The sequence below is a fragment of the Oncorhynchus clarkii genome, chromosome 7, assembly GCF_045791955.1.
Source record: "Oncorhynchus clarkii lewisi isolate Uvic-CL-2024 chromosome 7, UVic_Ocla_1.0, whole genome shotgun sequence".
Lineage (NCBI taxonomy): Eukaryota > Metazoa > Chordata > Actinopteri > Salmoniformes > Salmonidae > Oncorhynchus > Oncorhynchus clarkii.
In genome coordinates, this window is record NC_092153.1 from 18,113,027 (window position 1) to 18,129,411 (window position 16,385).

Here is a 16,385-nt window from a genome sequence, read left to right on the forward strand (position 1 = left end):
TATGGACTTGGTTCTTTGCCAAATAGGCCTATCTTCTGTATACCACCCCTACCTTGTTTCAACAAAACTGATTGGCTCAAACGCATTAAGAAGGAATGAAATTCCACAAATGGACTTTTAACAAGGCACACCTGTTAATTGAAATGCATTCCAGGTGACTACCTCGTGAAGCTTGTTGAGAGAATGCTAAGAGTGTGTAAAGCTTTCATCAAGGCAAAGGTTGGCTACTTTGATTTGTTTAACACTTTTTTGTTTACTATATGATTCCACATGTGTTATTTCATAGTTTTGATGTCTTCACTATTTTTCTACAATGTAGAAAATAAAAAAAAATTAAGAATAACCCTTGAATGAGTAGGTATGTCTAAACTTTTGACTGGTACTGTATGTAAATAATTAATCACAGCAGCAGTCCCATTCTCAGTTTCTCATGTCATGTAAACTCATTGCGTGAGAGATCAGTGGTCGATGAAACATTCCCCTGAGGTACTGGGTTAGAAACATAGTGGCTGTGAACATGCAGGCTGCCAAATGCTGTGTCAATAAGGTGTGTGTGTATGTATGTGTGTGCGCGTGCATAAGTGTGTGTGTGTTTAAGTGAACATTCTCAAAGTTTGTGGTTGTAGAGAGAGTGGACTGTGTCACCTAGAATATGTGATTGTTTAGTACATGATGACTCTCCTTCTCCCTCCCTGCTTCCCTCAATACCTCTCTCTCTCCCTCCCCCTCTCTCTCCCCCCTCTCTCTCTCCCTCCCCCTCTCTCCTCCCTCTCTCTCTCTTTCTGTCTCTCCCTGCTTCCATCCCTCTTTCTCCCTCTCTCTCTCTCCTTGCTTCCCTCCATCTCCCTCTCTCCCTGACCTCTTTCCCCCTCTCTCTCCCTGCTTCCCTGCCTCCCTGCCTCCCTGCCTCCCTCCCTCCCTCACTCACTCCCTCCCTCTCTTTCCACCCCCCTCTCTCTATCCCAGCTGTCATGTGTTGTCTCAAAGCTCTGGCTCAATCTGTCACCAGAGCAGGACATGTGTGATGATGTGGCATGTGCTGTGGTCCATAGGGGTTGACGTGATGCCGTACTGGCCTCTGGAGCAGCCTCTCTCTCAGCTGTTCAGACAACCATAGTAAATGAACTTACAGTAGGGTACACACTGCATCAAACTCACTCCTGAGAGGGACCTGTTTATAATGTAGCCTTCTAACACTGCACTGCAACAACAGAATGTGTTCGGGGACTGAAGCAGACATCTGTCTGGGTGATGCCTTTGGCTTCTGATTGGGTGGACCTTGGGTTTGTTGTGGACCGGAAGATATATTGTCATCCAATGTGAACAACGGTTTCCACATTGAACCTAATGTGGCTTAACATTTACTGTAGTCTGTATCTCTCTCGGTTCCGGTTTGGAGACGCACTTGCTCTAAAGGTTGTGACTGTAGTTGATTTTAGTGTGCTCATTTTGAGTGGGCACACTAAAATAGTTTAGTTTCTCTCCTAGACAGAGAGTGAGAACAGGCCTAGAGTAGTGCCAGCTCACACAGACGCCGTTAATTGAATTTACGAGACTGCCATGAGCCTGTTCTAAAAATGACTTGTAAGCAGGACTTTGTTGTTCACTGGAATCAAAGACCACCTGGCTAATGTGGTGGGCTTACGTGCAGAGAAGTCTTAAACGGACTTACTGTTAAGAAATGGTTCCTTGTTGACTTATTTATGGCAAAATGTAGGCTGGGTGAGAAGTTTTATGAGATTTAGTTTAATCTGTTTTATTCGTAGCATGTGCAGTAATCTCTATTCGCCGTGTTCATCGAAACACTGATGGTATCTTGAAATGTTTAATTGGAGATTTGTTTCACGTTGATAATCCTGAGCTGCAATAAACCAAGTCTGTAAACAGCTATTTTTAGCTTAATCCCTTCTCTTTCCATTGTGTGAATTGAATTTCCATGAATCCCTTCTCTTTCCATTGTGTGAATTGAATTTCCATGAATCCCTTCTCTTTCCATTGTGTGAATTGAATTTCCATGAATCCCTTCTCTTTCCATTGTGTGAATTGAATTTCCATGAATCCCTTCTCTTTCCATTGTGTGAATTGAAATTCCATGAATCCCTTTTCTTTCCATTGTGTGAATTGAATTTCTTTATTTTTCTCCCTTGTCTTCCTTCCCTTCCTCTCTATCACTCTGTCTCATACATGTCAGTCATGTCTCTTGCATTGTCTCTTGGTCACCATGATAACAATACAGTGTTAATATTGTTTTTATATATCAAGAGCTTGGGACTATAAGGTTCTATCTGCAAAAAGAGGATTCTGAGATAATTGGCTTTAAAGTTCCAAAGCCTCATTTGTGTCAGCAATTTGTGTCTTATATTCTTTTGAACTAAACAGGAATTGGGATATTTAGACTACTATATACTGTAGGTAGAGAACATTGACCAGAACAAGGCTATGTCAATAACAACATTTAGACTAAAATGCAGATTCTACCTGGAACCAAAAAGGGTTCTTCAAATGGTAGTCCTATGGGGACAGCTGAACAACCCTTTTAGGTTCTAGATTGTAGTTTTTTTTCTAAGAGTGTACTGTCAGGGACCTGTGTCTGTTAGGGGAATTGATTCATCCTGTTAAAGGAAAATACCACCCAAAAACGATCTTCTGGTATTTCTTTCATTAGTCCGCTGTTGCTTTTCATTAGTCCGCTAGAAGCTGGGAAGACAGTGATGGCTGAGTTCCTCACTGGAGATCCAAGTACGTAACTTGAATTTCCGTGCCAAGCTCCCATTGACATCAATGCATGATTTACACAAACGTCTGAGCTACACACGCACTTCTCCAGTTAGGATTTGGCGCTGAATCAGGAAACCTTTAAAACATAATTTGTTATGTTTAAAATATATATATATTATACTATTATAGCACACGTGAAGAATGTTTCCTTTTTCTCTCGCGGGCCTACCAATGCCTCAAAGTAAATATGATGTAGTCGAATATGTGGATACGTGCGCAACAACACCTGCGTCCAAATATTCAATGAGTGAATTAATACTCACTGAACAATCAATACAGTAACAATCATAATCCAAAGATCTCTATCGCTCACAACACATTCACATGGAGGACCACACACGTCTTTCATGCATACACAATCACACTCTCTCTCTCTCTCTCTCTCTCTCTCTCTCTCTCTCTCTCTCTCTCTCTCTCTCTCGCGCTCTCTCTGCTAAGAATATGCTATTTACATTCCTCTCTCTCCCTCCCCTCCCCTTCCAGAATGCATACCCCAGGCCTTCGGTATGGCCCTGTCCCAGGTGATCGCCAACGACCGGACCCAGAGGCAGCGCCAGGATAGCCTGCGTCAGGACCCTCCTCACAGGGAGGAGCATAAGGACCCGTCGGACCTGGTGTCGTCCATCTTGCAGTTTGCCACCAAGAGGTCCACCAATAAGGAGCTGTCCAGCAGTAACTCCTCCCTCAGCTCCACCTCGGAGACAGCTAACGAGTCGACGTCGCCCAATACGCCCGAGGCTGCCCCGCGGGCACGCAGGAGGGTGAGGGTCTCCCCCCACACGCCTACTGTACCAACTCCATACACACACTCCATCGCCGTGTGAGTGTGTGTGTGTGTGTGTGTGTGTGTGTGTGTGTGCGTGTGTGTGCGCGTGTGTGTTTGTGTGTGTGTGTCTGTGACCTCAAGTAGACGTCAGCTTGATAATGCTCTCATTGTGGTCTGCAGGGGGGCATGTCGGTGGACTCCATCACAGACCTGGATGATAACCAATCCCGCCTGTTGGAGGCGCTGCAGCTGTCTCTGCCCGCTGAAGCACCCAGCAAGAAGGAGAAGCACCGGGACAAGAGGCTGAGCCTCAACCCTATCTACAGACAGGTGCCTCGCCTGGTGGACAGCTGCTGCCAGCACCTGGAGAAGTATGGTACGAATTAATACAGCCCCTCTCACTGATCACACCTGGGGCCTGTTCAGTAGGGCACAATGTAGCAAAAGGTTTTGCAACGGAAAACGAAAACGAGCGCAGGTTTCCCTGTTCCCTGTTTCAAAACGTTTCCTATGTGTTGGACACGGCTCTATTCCTGTGGTCAAAATCCTCGTCTTTGTCAGGGATCACTCACCTGATCTGATTCGAGCCCCACATCTTTACCCTGACCTGCACTGCCTAACCAGCCCAACATCTTTACCCTGCCCTGCACTGCCCAACCAGCCCCACATCTTTACCCTGCCCTGCACTGCCCAACCAGCCCCACATCTTTACCCTGACCTGCACTGCCTAACCAGCCCAACATCTTTACCCTGCCCTGCACTGCCCAACCAGCCCCACATCTTTACCCTGCCCTGCACTGCCCAACCAGCCCCACCCACATCTTTACCCCGCCCTGCACTGCCCAACCAGCCCCACATCTTTACCCTGACCTGCACTACCCAACCAGCCCCACATCTTTACCCCGCCCTGCACTGCCCAACCAGCCCCACATATTTACCCTGCCCTGCACTGCCCAACCAGCCCCACATCTTTACCCTGCCTTGCACTGCCCAACCAGCCCCACATCTTTACCCCGCCCTGCACTGCCCAACCAGCCCCACATATTTACCCTGCCCTGCACTGCCCAACCAGCCCCACATCTTTACACTGCCCTGCACTGCCCAACCAGCCCCACATATTTATCCCGCCCTGCACTGCCCAACCAAGATGATGTAGAAACAAGGCAGTAGTGTCTGGACATTCATTCCCGACACTCAGTGAACCGACTTTGCAATCCTTCTCAACGTGGACCCCTGGGTTTACTCCCCCCGCTCTCCCGCAGTCTTTAAATCCTCACTTGCCGGACTGAGCATTAGGAGCTAAAGTCCACTTCGGCGGGAATGGGCCACAGTAGCGTTGGTTTAGGTTTGCTGGTTTATAATCTCTGTGTTGAAAGGAGGCGTATGGCGGCTGCGTCTTCACGTCTCTTCCATCTGTGATTATTCGACCCGAGTGTCTCTTTTACCAGTGGTAATGTCCTCCGCTGTTTCTTCCGACAGGTCTTCAGACGGTGGGGATATTCCGAGTGGGAAGCTCCAAGAAGAGAGTGAGGCAGGTGAGAACCTGGGAGAGGCACTTTTTGATACCTCTCGCACGTTGCTGCACAAAGCTGTTGTTTTCAGCCCACCGCGAGTGGGTGGCGACACCTTACAACTTAATCCATCTTATTAATAGAGGATCTTGTATCGTTAACTCAGTTGAAGCATCGATTGAAATGAACTACACATTTTATTAATTGACTGTTCTGGTTGACAATATGGTTTTATAAGTCCTTATTATTTATTTTTTTAACAGGGACCAATGCTGATTACATTATATTTATGTATACTGTGATATAGATAGAAGCTGTTGAAATTAATGTATATAAATAGAAGCTATTCAAATTCTGATATGTTGACACAATATATTTATATTCATGCATTGGTTTTGATATTGCCGCTGCTTCGGAGAATGCACACCCACTTAGCATTAGTTCAGCGTCCGTTATTAAAGGAAGCAGAGTGGATGAACTTGGCCCCGGCTGAAGAGCCAGGCTCCTCTGTAGTCGTGGCCCTAGTCTACAAAGGGACGCAGTCGAGCCTTAATGCCATATTGTAATTCAAGCAGGGCTTGTAGCATTCATTTCCATCCCAGGGCCTGTATTCAATTTCCATCCCGGGGCCTGTATTAACTTTCCATCCCAGGGCCTGTATTCAATTTCCATCACAGTGCTGATCTAGGACCAGGTTCGCCTTTTATATCATAATTAATCAGATTACATGGACATGTATGTTCTGCCTATATCGTCATAGTCATAGTGTGGTTTTAAGTATTTTTTGCTCGCCGTTCATTTTTCTCCCTCCTTTTTTTAATGTCAGTTGAACGTTTGCTTTTGGTTATTATGACAGAAAACTAAATTCGTTGAAGTGTTGTTTTTGGACAATGTCTCTGTTTTTTTAAGGAGATTTGAGTGTTTTCTGACTTGTGTTCTCCGAGTTTGGTCTTCTCTGTATGCGTAGCTCATACGCAACGCTCACAATGGCAGATCCTAATCTTTCGTTCAAGTCAGCAAAAACACAAGCACTGGTGCCAGCCAGTTTCAGCCTCGGTCTTAAATGGTGTTGTTTCCGTTCTGAGATGGGGAGTTTATTTCTATTTTCAACATCTCACCGTTTGAGGGAATACAAAGCTATCAGCGCGTTGAATCAAAATGTCACCATGTGAGACAATCTACATGACTTCCCACTGTAATCCCCTGTTTGCTGACTTGAAAAAGAACGGACGACATCACTAACAGATCGTATTTTCAAAGTTACTTAAATCTCAACCATCTCTCACTTTAAGGAAGTAGCTATATGATTAGGCTACTTCCTGCCAACATTTAGATCTCTAACCAGGTTTTTATCTAAAACACAAGCTATAATCAAACTTCGCTATAATGCTTGATCAAACACAATACTTGCTTATAATGCTTATCTTACTGGACTAAGTGGACCCATTTTAACTCTGAGTAATGCTAGGGGTCAGATTGTGGAAGAAGCAGGTTGACACAGTATGGGAACAGAACCGGTTGGACCAGGACTACCTGTGAGAATGTTTTCACCACCAAGGTCACACCTGGTGTGTGTATATCTGTGTGTCCCCGTAATGTGAGTGGAATGTGTTCACATGCGTGTGATGCGAATATGTTTGAGTGTTTCTCTGAGTTCACTTTCTAACTGTAGTTGCTGTAAACAGTAAAGTACGTGGACTACATGGTATATCTCATGTTCTGTTTTACTCTGTCTCTTAGCTGAGGGAGGAGTTTGACCGGGGAGTGGACGTCCAGTTGGATGAGGAGCACAGTGTCCACGACGTGGCCGCGCTGCTCAAGGAGTTCCTCAGAGATATGCCTGACCCTCTCCTCACCAAGGAGCTCTACACTGCCTTCATAAACACCATGTGTGAGGAAACATCAACTTCACTACTTATGAATACTACCCTCTGTGTGTGCAGTAGTAGAGTCAGTCTCTGCCCTAGGCCCAATCACCTTCGTTGGCCTCTTTTAGTAGGACACACCTTCAGTTTGCACTAAACCCACACTTAAGAGTGTATACTTGGGTCAATGACACACAGGCTGTATGCACTGTAAAGGTTGGGCTTTAGCCTACCAGAGTGCATACATTGTGCCAAGTGTTGTGTATGTGAATGTCATTGTCTACATGTACAGTCGTAGCCAAAAGTTTTGAGAATGACACAAATATTCATTTTCACAAAGTCTGCTGCCTCAGTTTGTATGATGGCAATTTGCATGTACTCCAGAATGTTATGAAGAGTGATCAGATGAATTGCAATTACTTGCAAAGACCCTCTTTGCCATGCGAATGAACTGAATCCCCCAAAAATGTTTCCACTGCATTTCAGTCCTGCCACAAAAGGACCAGCTGATATCATGTCAGTAATTATCTCGTTAACACAGGTGTGAGTGTTGACGAGGACAAGATCACTCTGTCATGCTGATTGAGTTCGAATAATAGACTGGAAGCTTCAAAAGAAAGGAGGGGGTGCTTGGAATCAGTAAGATTGCACCTAAATCAACCATTTATCAGATCATCAAGAACTTCAAGGAGAGCGGTTCAATTGTTGTGAAGAAGGCTTCAGGGCGCCCAAGAAAGTCCAGCAAGCGCCAGGACCGTCTCCTAAAGTTGATTCAGCTGCGGGATTGGGGCACCACCAGTACAGAGCTTGCTCAGGAATGGCAGCAGGCAGGTGTGAGTGCATCTGCACGCACAGTGAGGCAAAGACTTTTGGAGGATGGCCTGGTATTCAAGAAGGGCAGAAAAGAAGCCACTTCTCTCCAGGAAAAACATCAGGGACAGACTGATATTCTGCAAAAGGTACAGGGATTGGCATGCTGAGGACTGGGGTAAAGTCATTTTCTCTGATGAATCCCCTTTCCGATTGTTTGGTGCATCTGGAAAAAAGATTGTCCGGAAAAGACTAGGTGAGCGCTACCATCAGTCCTGTGTCATGCCAACAGTAAAGCATCCTGAGACCATTCATGTGTGGGGTTGCTTCTCAGCCAAGGAAGTGAGCTCACTCACAATTTTGCCTAAGAACACAGACATGAATAAAGAATGGTACCAACACATCTAACCCCTGTCCTGTACCTCTATAGTGCTGGACTGTGAGGAGCAGCGGATTGCCACCCAGCTCCTGGTTTACCTGCTGCCAGGCTGTAACAGCGACACCCTGACCTCTAACCTCTAACCCCTGACCCCTGTCCTGTTCCTCTGTAGTGCTGGACCGTGAGGAGCAGTGGAGTGCCACCCAGCTTCTGGTTTACCTGCTGCCAGGCTGTAACAGCGACACCCTGACCTCTAACCCCTGACCCCTGTCCTGTTCCTCTGTAGTGCTGGACTGTAAGGAGCAGCGGAGTGCCACCCAGCTCCTGGTTTACCTGCTGCCAGCCTGTAACAGCGACACCCTGCACCGCCTCCTGCAGTTCCTCTCTACCGTGGCGAACCACGCCCACGATAGCCAGGACAAAGACGGACAGGAGGTGAGGCGAAGACCCCTTCCGTTACCCCCATCACTCCCCATGATTCCCAAAACAACCACATGCCCCTACTCCTAGACCTCCCTATAAACTAGATCTGAGAGGATTGGATAGGTGTGTAACCGGCGTCAAGCTTCAACAGCATAGCTTCCTCCCTCCCTAACTCGCACTGAGACTAGTTCTCGCGATCTCGGGTTCTTGGGGGGGGGGATGCTGTTCTGTGACATAGTGGTGAAGTCTCAATTTAGCCATTATTGCGTGTTCTTCATGGTAGTTGTCCAATTTGTTTAGCTAGTTATTTTCCTGAAGCACTCAATATCGTATTCAATGAAGTCAATATAGTATTCTATGAGGTCAATATAGTAGTCTATGAGGTCAATATAGTAGTCTATGAGGTCAATATAGTATTCTATGAGGTCAATATGGTGTTATATGAGGTCAATATGGTATTCTATGAGGTCAATATCATATTCTATGAGGTCAATATGGTATTCTATGAGGTCAATATGGTATTCTATGAGGTCAATATGGTATTCTATGAGGTCAATATGGTATTCCATGAGGTCAATATGGTATTCCATGAGGTCAATATGGCATTCTATGAGGTCAATATTGTATTATATCTGGTCAAATTATTATTTTTAAATCAGGAAGTATAATGAAGTGTATCTCTTTGTGTTAATGACAGTCAATTGCACATGTTTGCCTAGTCTAGTGTGGCTGTATGTGATTCCATGCTATGCAGGATAAAACCATTTGCTAAGCAGCTGGCATTATTGTTATTCCTATGTCCTCATCTCCTCCAGGTGACGGGGAACAAGATGACCTCTCTGAACCTGGCCACCATCTTTGGTCCCAACCTGCTCCACAAGCAGAAGAGTTCAGACAAGGAGTTCAGTGTGCAGAGTCCGGCCCGCGCAGAGGAGAGCACCGCTGTTATCGCTGTTCTCCAGAGGATGATCGCAACCTTCCACTCCCTCTTCATGGTGTGTGTGTGTGTGTGTGTGTGTGTGTGTGTGTGTGTGTGTGTGTGTGTGTGTGTGTGTGTGTGTGTTGATATCCTACCCATTCTCCTGTTTAGTCCCTCTTAATAATACAACCTTGCACGTATATGGTAATCGGACAGGCAGGTACTGTGTAATTACAGTAATGTATTCCTAATAGCCAGCAGACAAGCTACAATTAATTATCACTTTAGATTGGCCAGTAAGTAAGACTCCCTTGTGAGTTCATTGTATACACTGTACACAGGTGAGGTGATGCAGTTGTAGAGAAGTTGCAACAACTACATAACCTACATTGTGTAAACTCAATCTGTTTATGTAGTTACCATGTCAAATGCATGGGTTTAGCACTGACACATTTGATGAACTCTCTATGTCCTAGGTCTGTATACAGCCATACCATTTCCATTACCTCTGCCTGTCCTCTTTCTTGCCATCACACATCCCTCCCTCCCTCCCTCCCTCCCTCCCTCCCTCCCTCCCTCCCTCGTCCCGGGTTAGCGGTGCCACTCAGTAACATATATTTGCATCCCAAATGGCACCCTGTACACTATATAGTGCACTACTTTTGACCAGGGCTCATAGGGAATAGTGCCATTTGGGATGCAGCCTGTGTTTAAGTTATAGATTCTCCAGGCTTTACCAGACAATGGTTCTGTCTTATAGAATGAAAACAAAGCTCTGTGGGCCTTTGTTAGTGCTATTAGAGCTGATCCTGGACCTGATTAAAGGCCTTAGGGCCCAGTTCCAGACCACTACAGATCACAGGCTTTTGAGACGGTGCCAGAGAGACTTATGGGCCAATCCCTTGCACTGATTGTTCTGACACCACCACCACTATTTCCCTGAACAGAAGTCATATTCTTTGAACTTTGCAGAGGTTGTTTTTCCCTCCGCTCAGACTGGGTAGTGGCGGGATGCTGGAAAGAGGTATTGTTAGTGTAACAGTATAACTTTAGTCCATCCCCTCGCCCCTACCCGGGCTCGAACCAGGGACCCTCTGCACACATCAACAGTCACCCTCGAAGCATCGTTACCCATCGCTCCACAAAAGCCGCGGCCCTTGCAGAGCAAGGGGAACCACTAGTTCAAGGTCTCAGCGCAAGAGACGTCACCGATTGAAACGCTATTAGCGCACACCACCGCTAACTAGCTAACCATTTCACATCGGTTACATTAGGTCCTGAAATGTTATCCCTCGTGTTTTTCCACTGGGCTGGGTTGTTTGCTGAAGGTCCTGACGTAAACCAATAAAGATGTTTGTAGCTCTTTAGTTGGATGTGTTTGGACTGTCGTGCTTCATTGCCAAATCACTTCTTTTATTGCCCATGTATTTTATTGCCCATTGCCCAGACACTATACATCAGGGATGGGCAACTGTTGGGGGCAACAAAAAAATCACAACTCGTTATGAGGGGCCACAGTGGCTCGTGGGTCGGCGTACATTTTATTTTTAAAGTTAATTTCCTGCAATTCTGCATTTTTTGCCATGGAGCATAGAGATGATTTTGCAATTCTATAACTCATTTCATGTAATTCTAATAATTTTGCCATGGGGCGGATAATTTTTTTTGCAGTTTTACAGCTCATTTCCCGCAATTCTACATATTTTGCCATAAGATGGAGGCAAATGTTTGCAGTTTTTAATATGATAACTTATCATCAATGGGCCCCAACCCGGTCGGTAATTCAACCATGCTGACGATAAGTTTAGATAGCTGGCGCGCTACCAATTTAAATAAAAAAAAGAAATAAAAAAATGCTGAAATGGGCAAATTGAGTGAATTCTGATGCACAACCAAGTTTCTAAATTTAACCTTGTGTATTCTATTAGTCTTTTGGTGTGAAATTGGTCCACGGACCAACAAAAGGGTGTAGTCCGTGGGCCGCCAAGTTGCCCTTCCCTTCTATACATGGATCCAGAGACTGGTATTTAATACTATGTGTTCATGTATTGACTGGCTTGTGATCACCAAACGTGAAGATGGAAAAAAGTTAGACTCACTTTCACCATGAGGTTGTCTTGGTCAATAGCACCCCCTAGTGCTCCATCTTATGCCATTACATACATAAACCATGTTTTTTGTACTTGTTTGGTCATGTCTGCTGTTGTCTGTGTGTAGGTGCCCCCGGACCTGCAGAATGAGGTCCTAATGAGTTTACTAGAGACTGATCCTGATGTGGTAGACTATCTGCTCAGGAGAAAGGCATCACAGTGAGTACATTGGTTCCACTGCACATATCACAGTCACACATTTTGAGTACTCATGGAAAGTAGTTGCTTAGCCTGGTGTTCATGTCTGTTGAGAGAAAGTGAAGAACCCATCATCTTTGGCAATATATTTTTATTCTCTCTACCCATCCTTTTCTCTCCCTCATCCATCACTCCTTCCACTCCACAGGAGTCCAGACGTGTTGCGATCGGAGGATCCTTTCTCCCTGAGCGAGAGGCGCTCCTCCAGTGACTCCAACAAGGTCTCCAGTGGAGAGCTGTCCCCCTATGACAACAACTCCCCCATTCTGTCTGAGCACCAGGGGGAAGGGACCAGCCCAGGGTCTGAACAATACACCCTGGTGAGGCAGGTGGCAGGACGGACACGGGACACCCATGGGTCCAATCCTTGGGTCTCAAAAGGTGAGGGGACTACTCTCCAGTCTTACTTAAGCTGTGGTTGATATGATCGTGGTGATGGTGGTGATAATTATGATGATGATGATGACGATGATGATTGTGGTGGAGGTGATGTTGATGATCTTAATGATGATGATGATAATGATTACCTTAATGATGATGATGGTAATGATTGTGGTGATGATGATTGTCTTAATAATGATGATGATTATCTTAATGATGATGATGATTATCTTAATGATGATGATGATTATCTTAATGATGATGATGATGATGACCATGATCTTTTTTTTGGTATTTATTTTTGAATTTTACCCCCTTTTTCTCCCCAATTTCATAGTATCCAATTATTAGTATTTACTATCTTGTCTCATCGCTACAACTCCCGTACGGGCTCGGGAGAGACGAAGGTCGAAAGTCATGCGTCCTCTGAAACATAACCCAACCAAGCCAACCAAGCCGCATCTTAACACAGCGCCCTCCAACCCGGAAGCCAGCCGCACCAATGTGTCGGAGGAAACAACGTGCACCTGGCGACCCTGGTTAGCGTGCACTGCACCCGGCCCGCCACAGGAGTCGCTGGTGCGCGATGAGACAAGTATATCCCTACTGGCCAAACACACGCTAACCGGGACAACGCTAGGCCAATAGTGCGTCGCCCCACGGACCTCCCAGTCGCGGCCGGCCAGAGTCTCTGGTGGCACAGCTAGCGCTGCGATGCAGTGCCATAGACCACTGCGCCACCTGGGAGGCGGTGATGATAATCTTAATGATGATGATGATGATGATTGTGGTAGAGGTGATGATGATAATCTTAATGATGATGATGATGATTGTGGTGAAGGTGATGATGATTATAATCTTGATAATGATGACGATGATGATTGTGGTGGTGGAGGTGATGATGATGATGATGATGATGATGATTATAATCTTGATAATAATGACGATGATGATGATGGGTATGATGGTCCCTAAACATGGTCATGTTCATTATGTCCTATACGTCAGAGGAGCATGCTAATATCTGGGGAGCTTGGCATTCCACTCTGAAACCAGGGCTGATGGACCAGTCTTATTCAGGTAAGCTGTTGAAATGTAACAATCACATTTTTGAACTTTTACTTATCTTAATTTTTTGACTTTTTCCATTGACATCTGTATCTCCAGGTTCCCATAGCAACATGTCAGAGGGCAGCTCACGCAGCTCCCAGGAAGGACTTGACTCTCTCCAAGGCGATGCCAGGCAGGTGGTACGACGGACACAGACCTCACTGGGCGTGGCCGAATGCAGGCCCCATCCCCCTGTCACACGGGTCTGTAGCAGCCCTCACAGCAAGGCGGGACGGCCGCGCCTCCTGCTGAGCCTCAACCCTGTGACCCCACCCCTACCGTACCCCGACAGCCAATCAGCAGCCAGCAGCGCAGAGAACCTCCCCCAGGGCATTAGACACCAGGCTAACCCCAGCCCTAACTCCGCCCACTCGGGTCCTCCCCCTCCCCCTTACGGCGGCTTGTCCTCCAGGCTCTCCCCCGCTGCCTCTAAACCAGCCCAGCCTGTCTCCCCCTCCCTCGGAGCACCCCCTCACCAGCACCCCCTGCAGGGTGGGAGGCCAATGGTGCCACAGAACTCAGCCTCCCCCACCACGGACAGCATGGTACCCATGAGCCAAGAGTGGCAGGACTGGCAGAGGGACAGATGGCAGATCTGGCAACTCCTGTCCTCGGAAAACGCAGACACACTCCCAGAGACACTGGTGTAAGCTGGACCATAGGACCGTGGGGTAGTGTTAGCCATCCCTCCCTCCATCCCTCCCCTCTGTCCTCCCCTCCGTCCTTCCCCCCAAACATGGGCGCCATGGCGTTGTTTACATGTGCAGCTGCTGCCTATACTACGGACTTGGTACAAAGTCACTAGTGTTTCCTGTTTGCTATGTATTGATCCTCGATTGATGTTGTATCCTGGTCATCCCTTTGCATGTTATTAAATATTCTCTCTGAGCTGTTTCAGAGAGGATCAACATGAAACTGTCAGCAAAACATACCTCAAACGTCAAGTTTATCAATTTGATTCTCAATTGCATGTCCACTTTTCGATAAGGCCCCAGTTTAAATTGAGCTGCATGAAATATGTACAGGTGACTTGTGAAGACAGGAAGGTTTAAGGTTTATGACAACAATTTGATAAGCTACAGTCAATTTACATGACCAATCCTACCCTTATATATTTACTGAAGTCGTCACATATATTAGTGATTGCTGCTAATATTCAGAGGGTATTTACTTGCTGATTATATCCCGATAAGTACCGCACACGTTTGTATGAGCAGAGTTTTATTCAATGTCAGTCACCAAGTAACAGAGCCCATAGTACAGTTTTGCAACAGTTTGTATATAAGCATTATAATGTATTTTATGTCGGGCCTAGCTAACATTTTTTTTTACAGGCTGTCTAAATGTTTGTGTCGTGTGGTTTTAACTCGGTTTAAAAAGATAACGTCTGTCAAAGCTTTACTAAGTTGGGTTCTAAAAGAACAGAACTGTGTCAAAGTTCTTTAATTCCTTGACTCTCTTTTCATCACATGTTATTCTGGGCGTCTATAAAGTCTAATCTGCTTTCTCTCTTTCCGTAGTTGACATTGTTATTTTAGCGATTGGATTTCACTTCACCATGGTTGCCACAGCATGGCTTATCTTACAAGCTCATATCAACATAATTCATTCCAATGATTCTCTCATTCCATTAGGTGGTTGATGTCAAGGTTATGGCTGCATAGGAATATTAAAAAGACAAGTTCATTGCTGGCCTGACAAGTTCATTGCTGGCCTGAGAGGTTCATTGTTGGCCTGACAGATTCATTGCTTTCTCTCTCACTGTATTTGTCCGATTGATATGGGATTTTACGAGATATTTGCACTTACAGTACTCTACTGGACTCTGGGAATTGCCAAAGCTTTTTTGATTCCTCCTTTTCAGCAACAAAACAAACACGTCTCTTGCTTTTGTCATTACATGCACTGTCTGCCTCTATGTTTTTTGTAAATGTAAAAATGGTAAAAAAAAATGTTTGAGCCCTTATTCAACTAGGCAAGTCAGATAAGAACAAAGTGTTATTTACAATGACGGCCTACCCCGGCCGAACCCAGACAATGCTGGGCCAATTGTGCGCCGCCCTATGTGATACAGCTCTTGATACTCTATAATTTACCCGATGCTTTTTGCGCCCAAATACACCAGTAGTCTACAATCATTTCCTAGTTTTGTGGATATTTGCTGGCAAATACTGCACACTTTCTAAATGGTAGTTTGTTTGTTGGTTTATTTCAATCCGTCTGCATGTCGAGAGGAATTTGAAGTGTGAGAGACATTTGAATTATTTACAAGGATTCGCACATTTCTACATATCTTCACAGTGTCCCTAAAATGACATGTCGAATACTCGTCCCATCTTCACTTCTATAAAAAACGCTTTCAACAGCTTGTGTTTCTATGCACTATTCTCAATAGAATAGTGTGTTTGGAGTCAAGTATAACATGGATCCATGCTCTTTGAAAAGGATTACAACTATTATGTCCGTTCAGTATTGTAATATGTGGAAATAACTGATTTTACCCCCCCCCAAAAAAATCAACAAACACATGTATATGGCCCGAGTTTTGATCTGATGTCCGCTTTTGTATTGTGTGTCGTCTTAAATATGCCATTGTGGAATTAAACGTGGAAGAAGGTGTTTCATGTACTTGGTTTGGTCTTGTACACCTTTTACCAGTGACGATGTAACCGATTTCGACAATGCATGAATGTTTGACGGTGTAATAACAGTGTAGAACCAAAAGAGGGGACCCTAGATCTTTTTGCTTAGTTGTTTTGTCCACAGGTCATTCTAAAGATACGTTCTTAAACGTTCTTAAAACAATTTGGATATTTTTGGACAATTTGATAATTCTTCACCTTGAAAGAGGAAAAATAATCGAAAGGAGAGAGGAGGAGAGAGCAACAGAGAGAGTGTGGAAGGGAGGAGGGGTAAGAGTGAAGACCAAGACCTCCGTAAGAACGTTCCACGCTGGCGGCGTTTAATTCCATCTGAGCTCAGGAGTAGTCCTGCATCTGTTTACGGCACAGAACAGAGCTGAAAATGAACTTCCAGGAGATCATTACCCACATCTTAAATCGGTAATGTCCTGCCAATTGCGTGTGTAAGTACAG

The 16,385-nt window shown here is 45.3% G+C and overlaps 1 protein-coding gene across 4 annotated transcripts in view; it reads left to right on the forward strand.

The window, feature by feature from the left end:
* LOC139413001 (rho GTPase-activating protein 6-like) overlaps positions 1-15,909 on the forward strand; it is a 79,615-nt gene extending 63,706 nt beyond the window's left edge. For 2 of the 4 annotated variants that reach the window (XM_071159955.1, XM_071159958.1), the window contains exons 4-13: positions 3,262-3,539; positions 3,725-3,920; positions 5,024-5,079; positions 6,796-6,946; positions 8,396-8,544; positions 9,348-9,527; positions 11,669-11,760; positions 11,948-12,180; positions 13,189-13,260; positions 13,348-15,909. In XM_071159955.1, coding sequence (XP_071016056.1) covers positions 3,262-3,539; positions 3,725-3,920; positions 5,024-5,079; positions 6,796-6,946; positions 8,396-8,544; positions 9,348-9,527; positions 11,669-11,760; positions 11,948-12,180; positions 13,189-13,260; positions 13,348-13,940 — 2,000 coding nt within the window. In that variant the 3' untranslated portion in view covers positions 13,941-15,909. The remainder of the gene's footprint in view (positions 1-3,261; positions 3,540-3,724; positions 3,921-5,023; positions 5,080-6,795; positions 6,947-8,395; positions 8,545-9,347; positions 9,528-11,668; positions 11,761-11,947; positions 12,181-13,188; positions 13,261-13,347) is intronic. The other 2 variants (XM_071159957.1, XM_071159959.1) reach the window with 1 other exon arrangement.
* Positions 15,910-16,385: the final 476 nt, after the last annotated feature.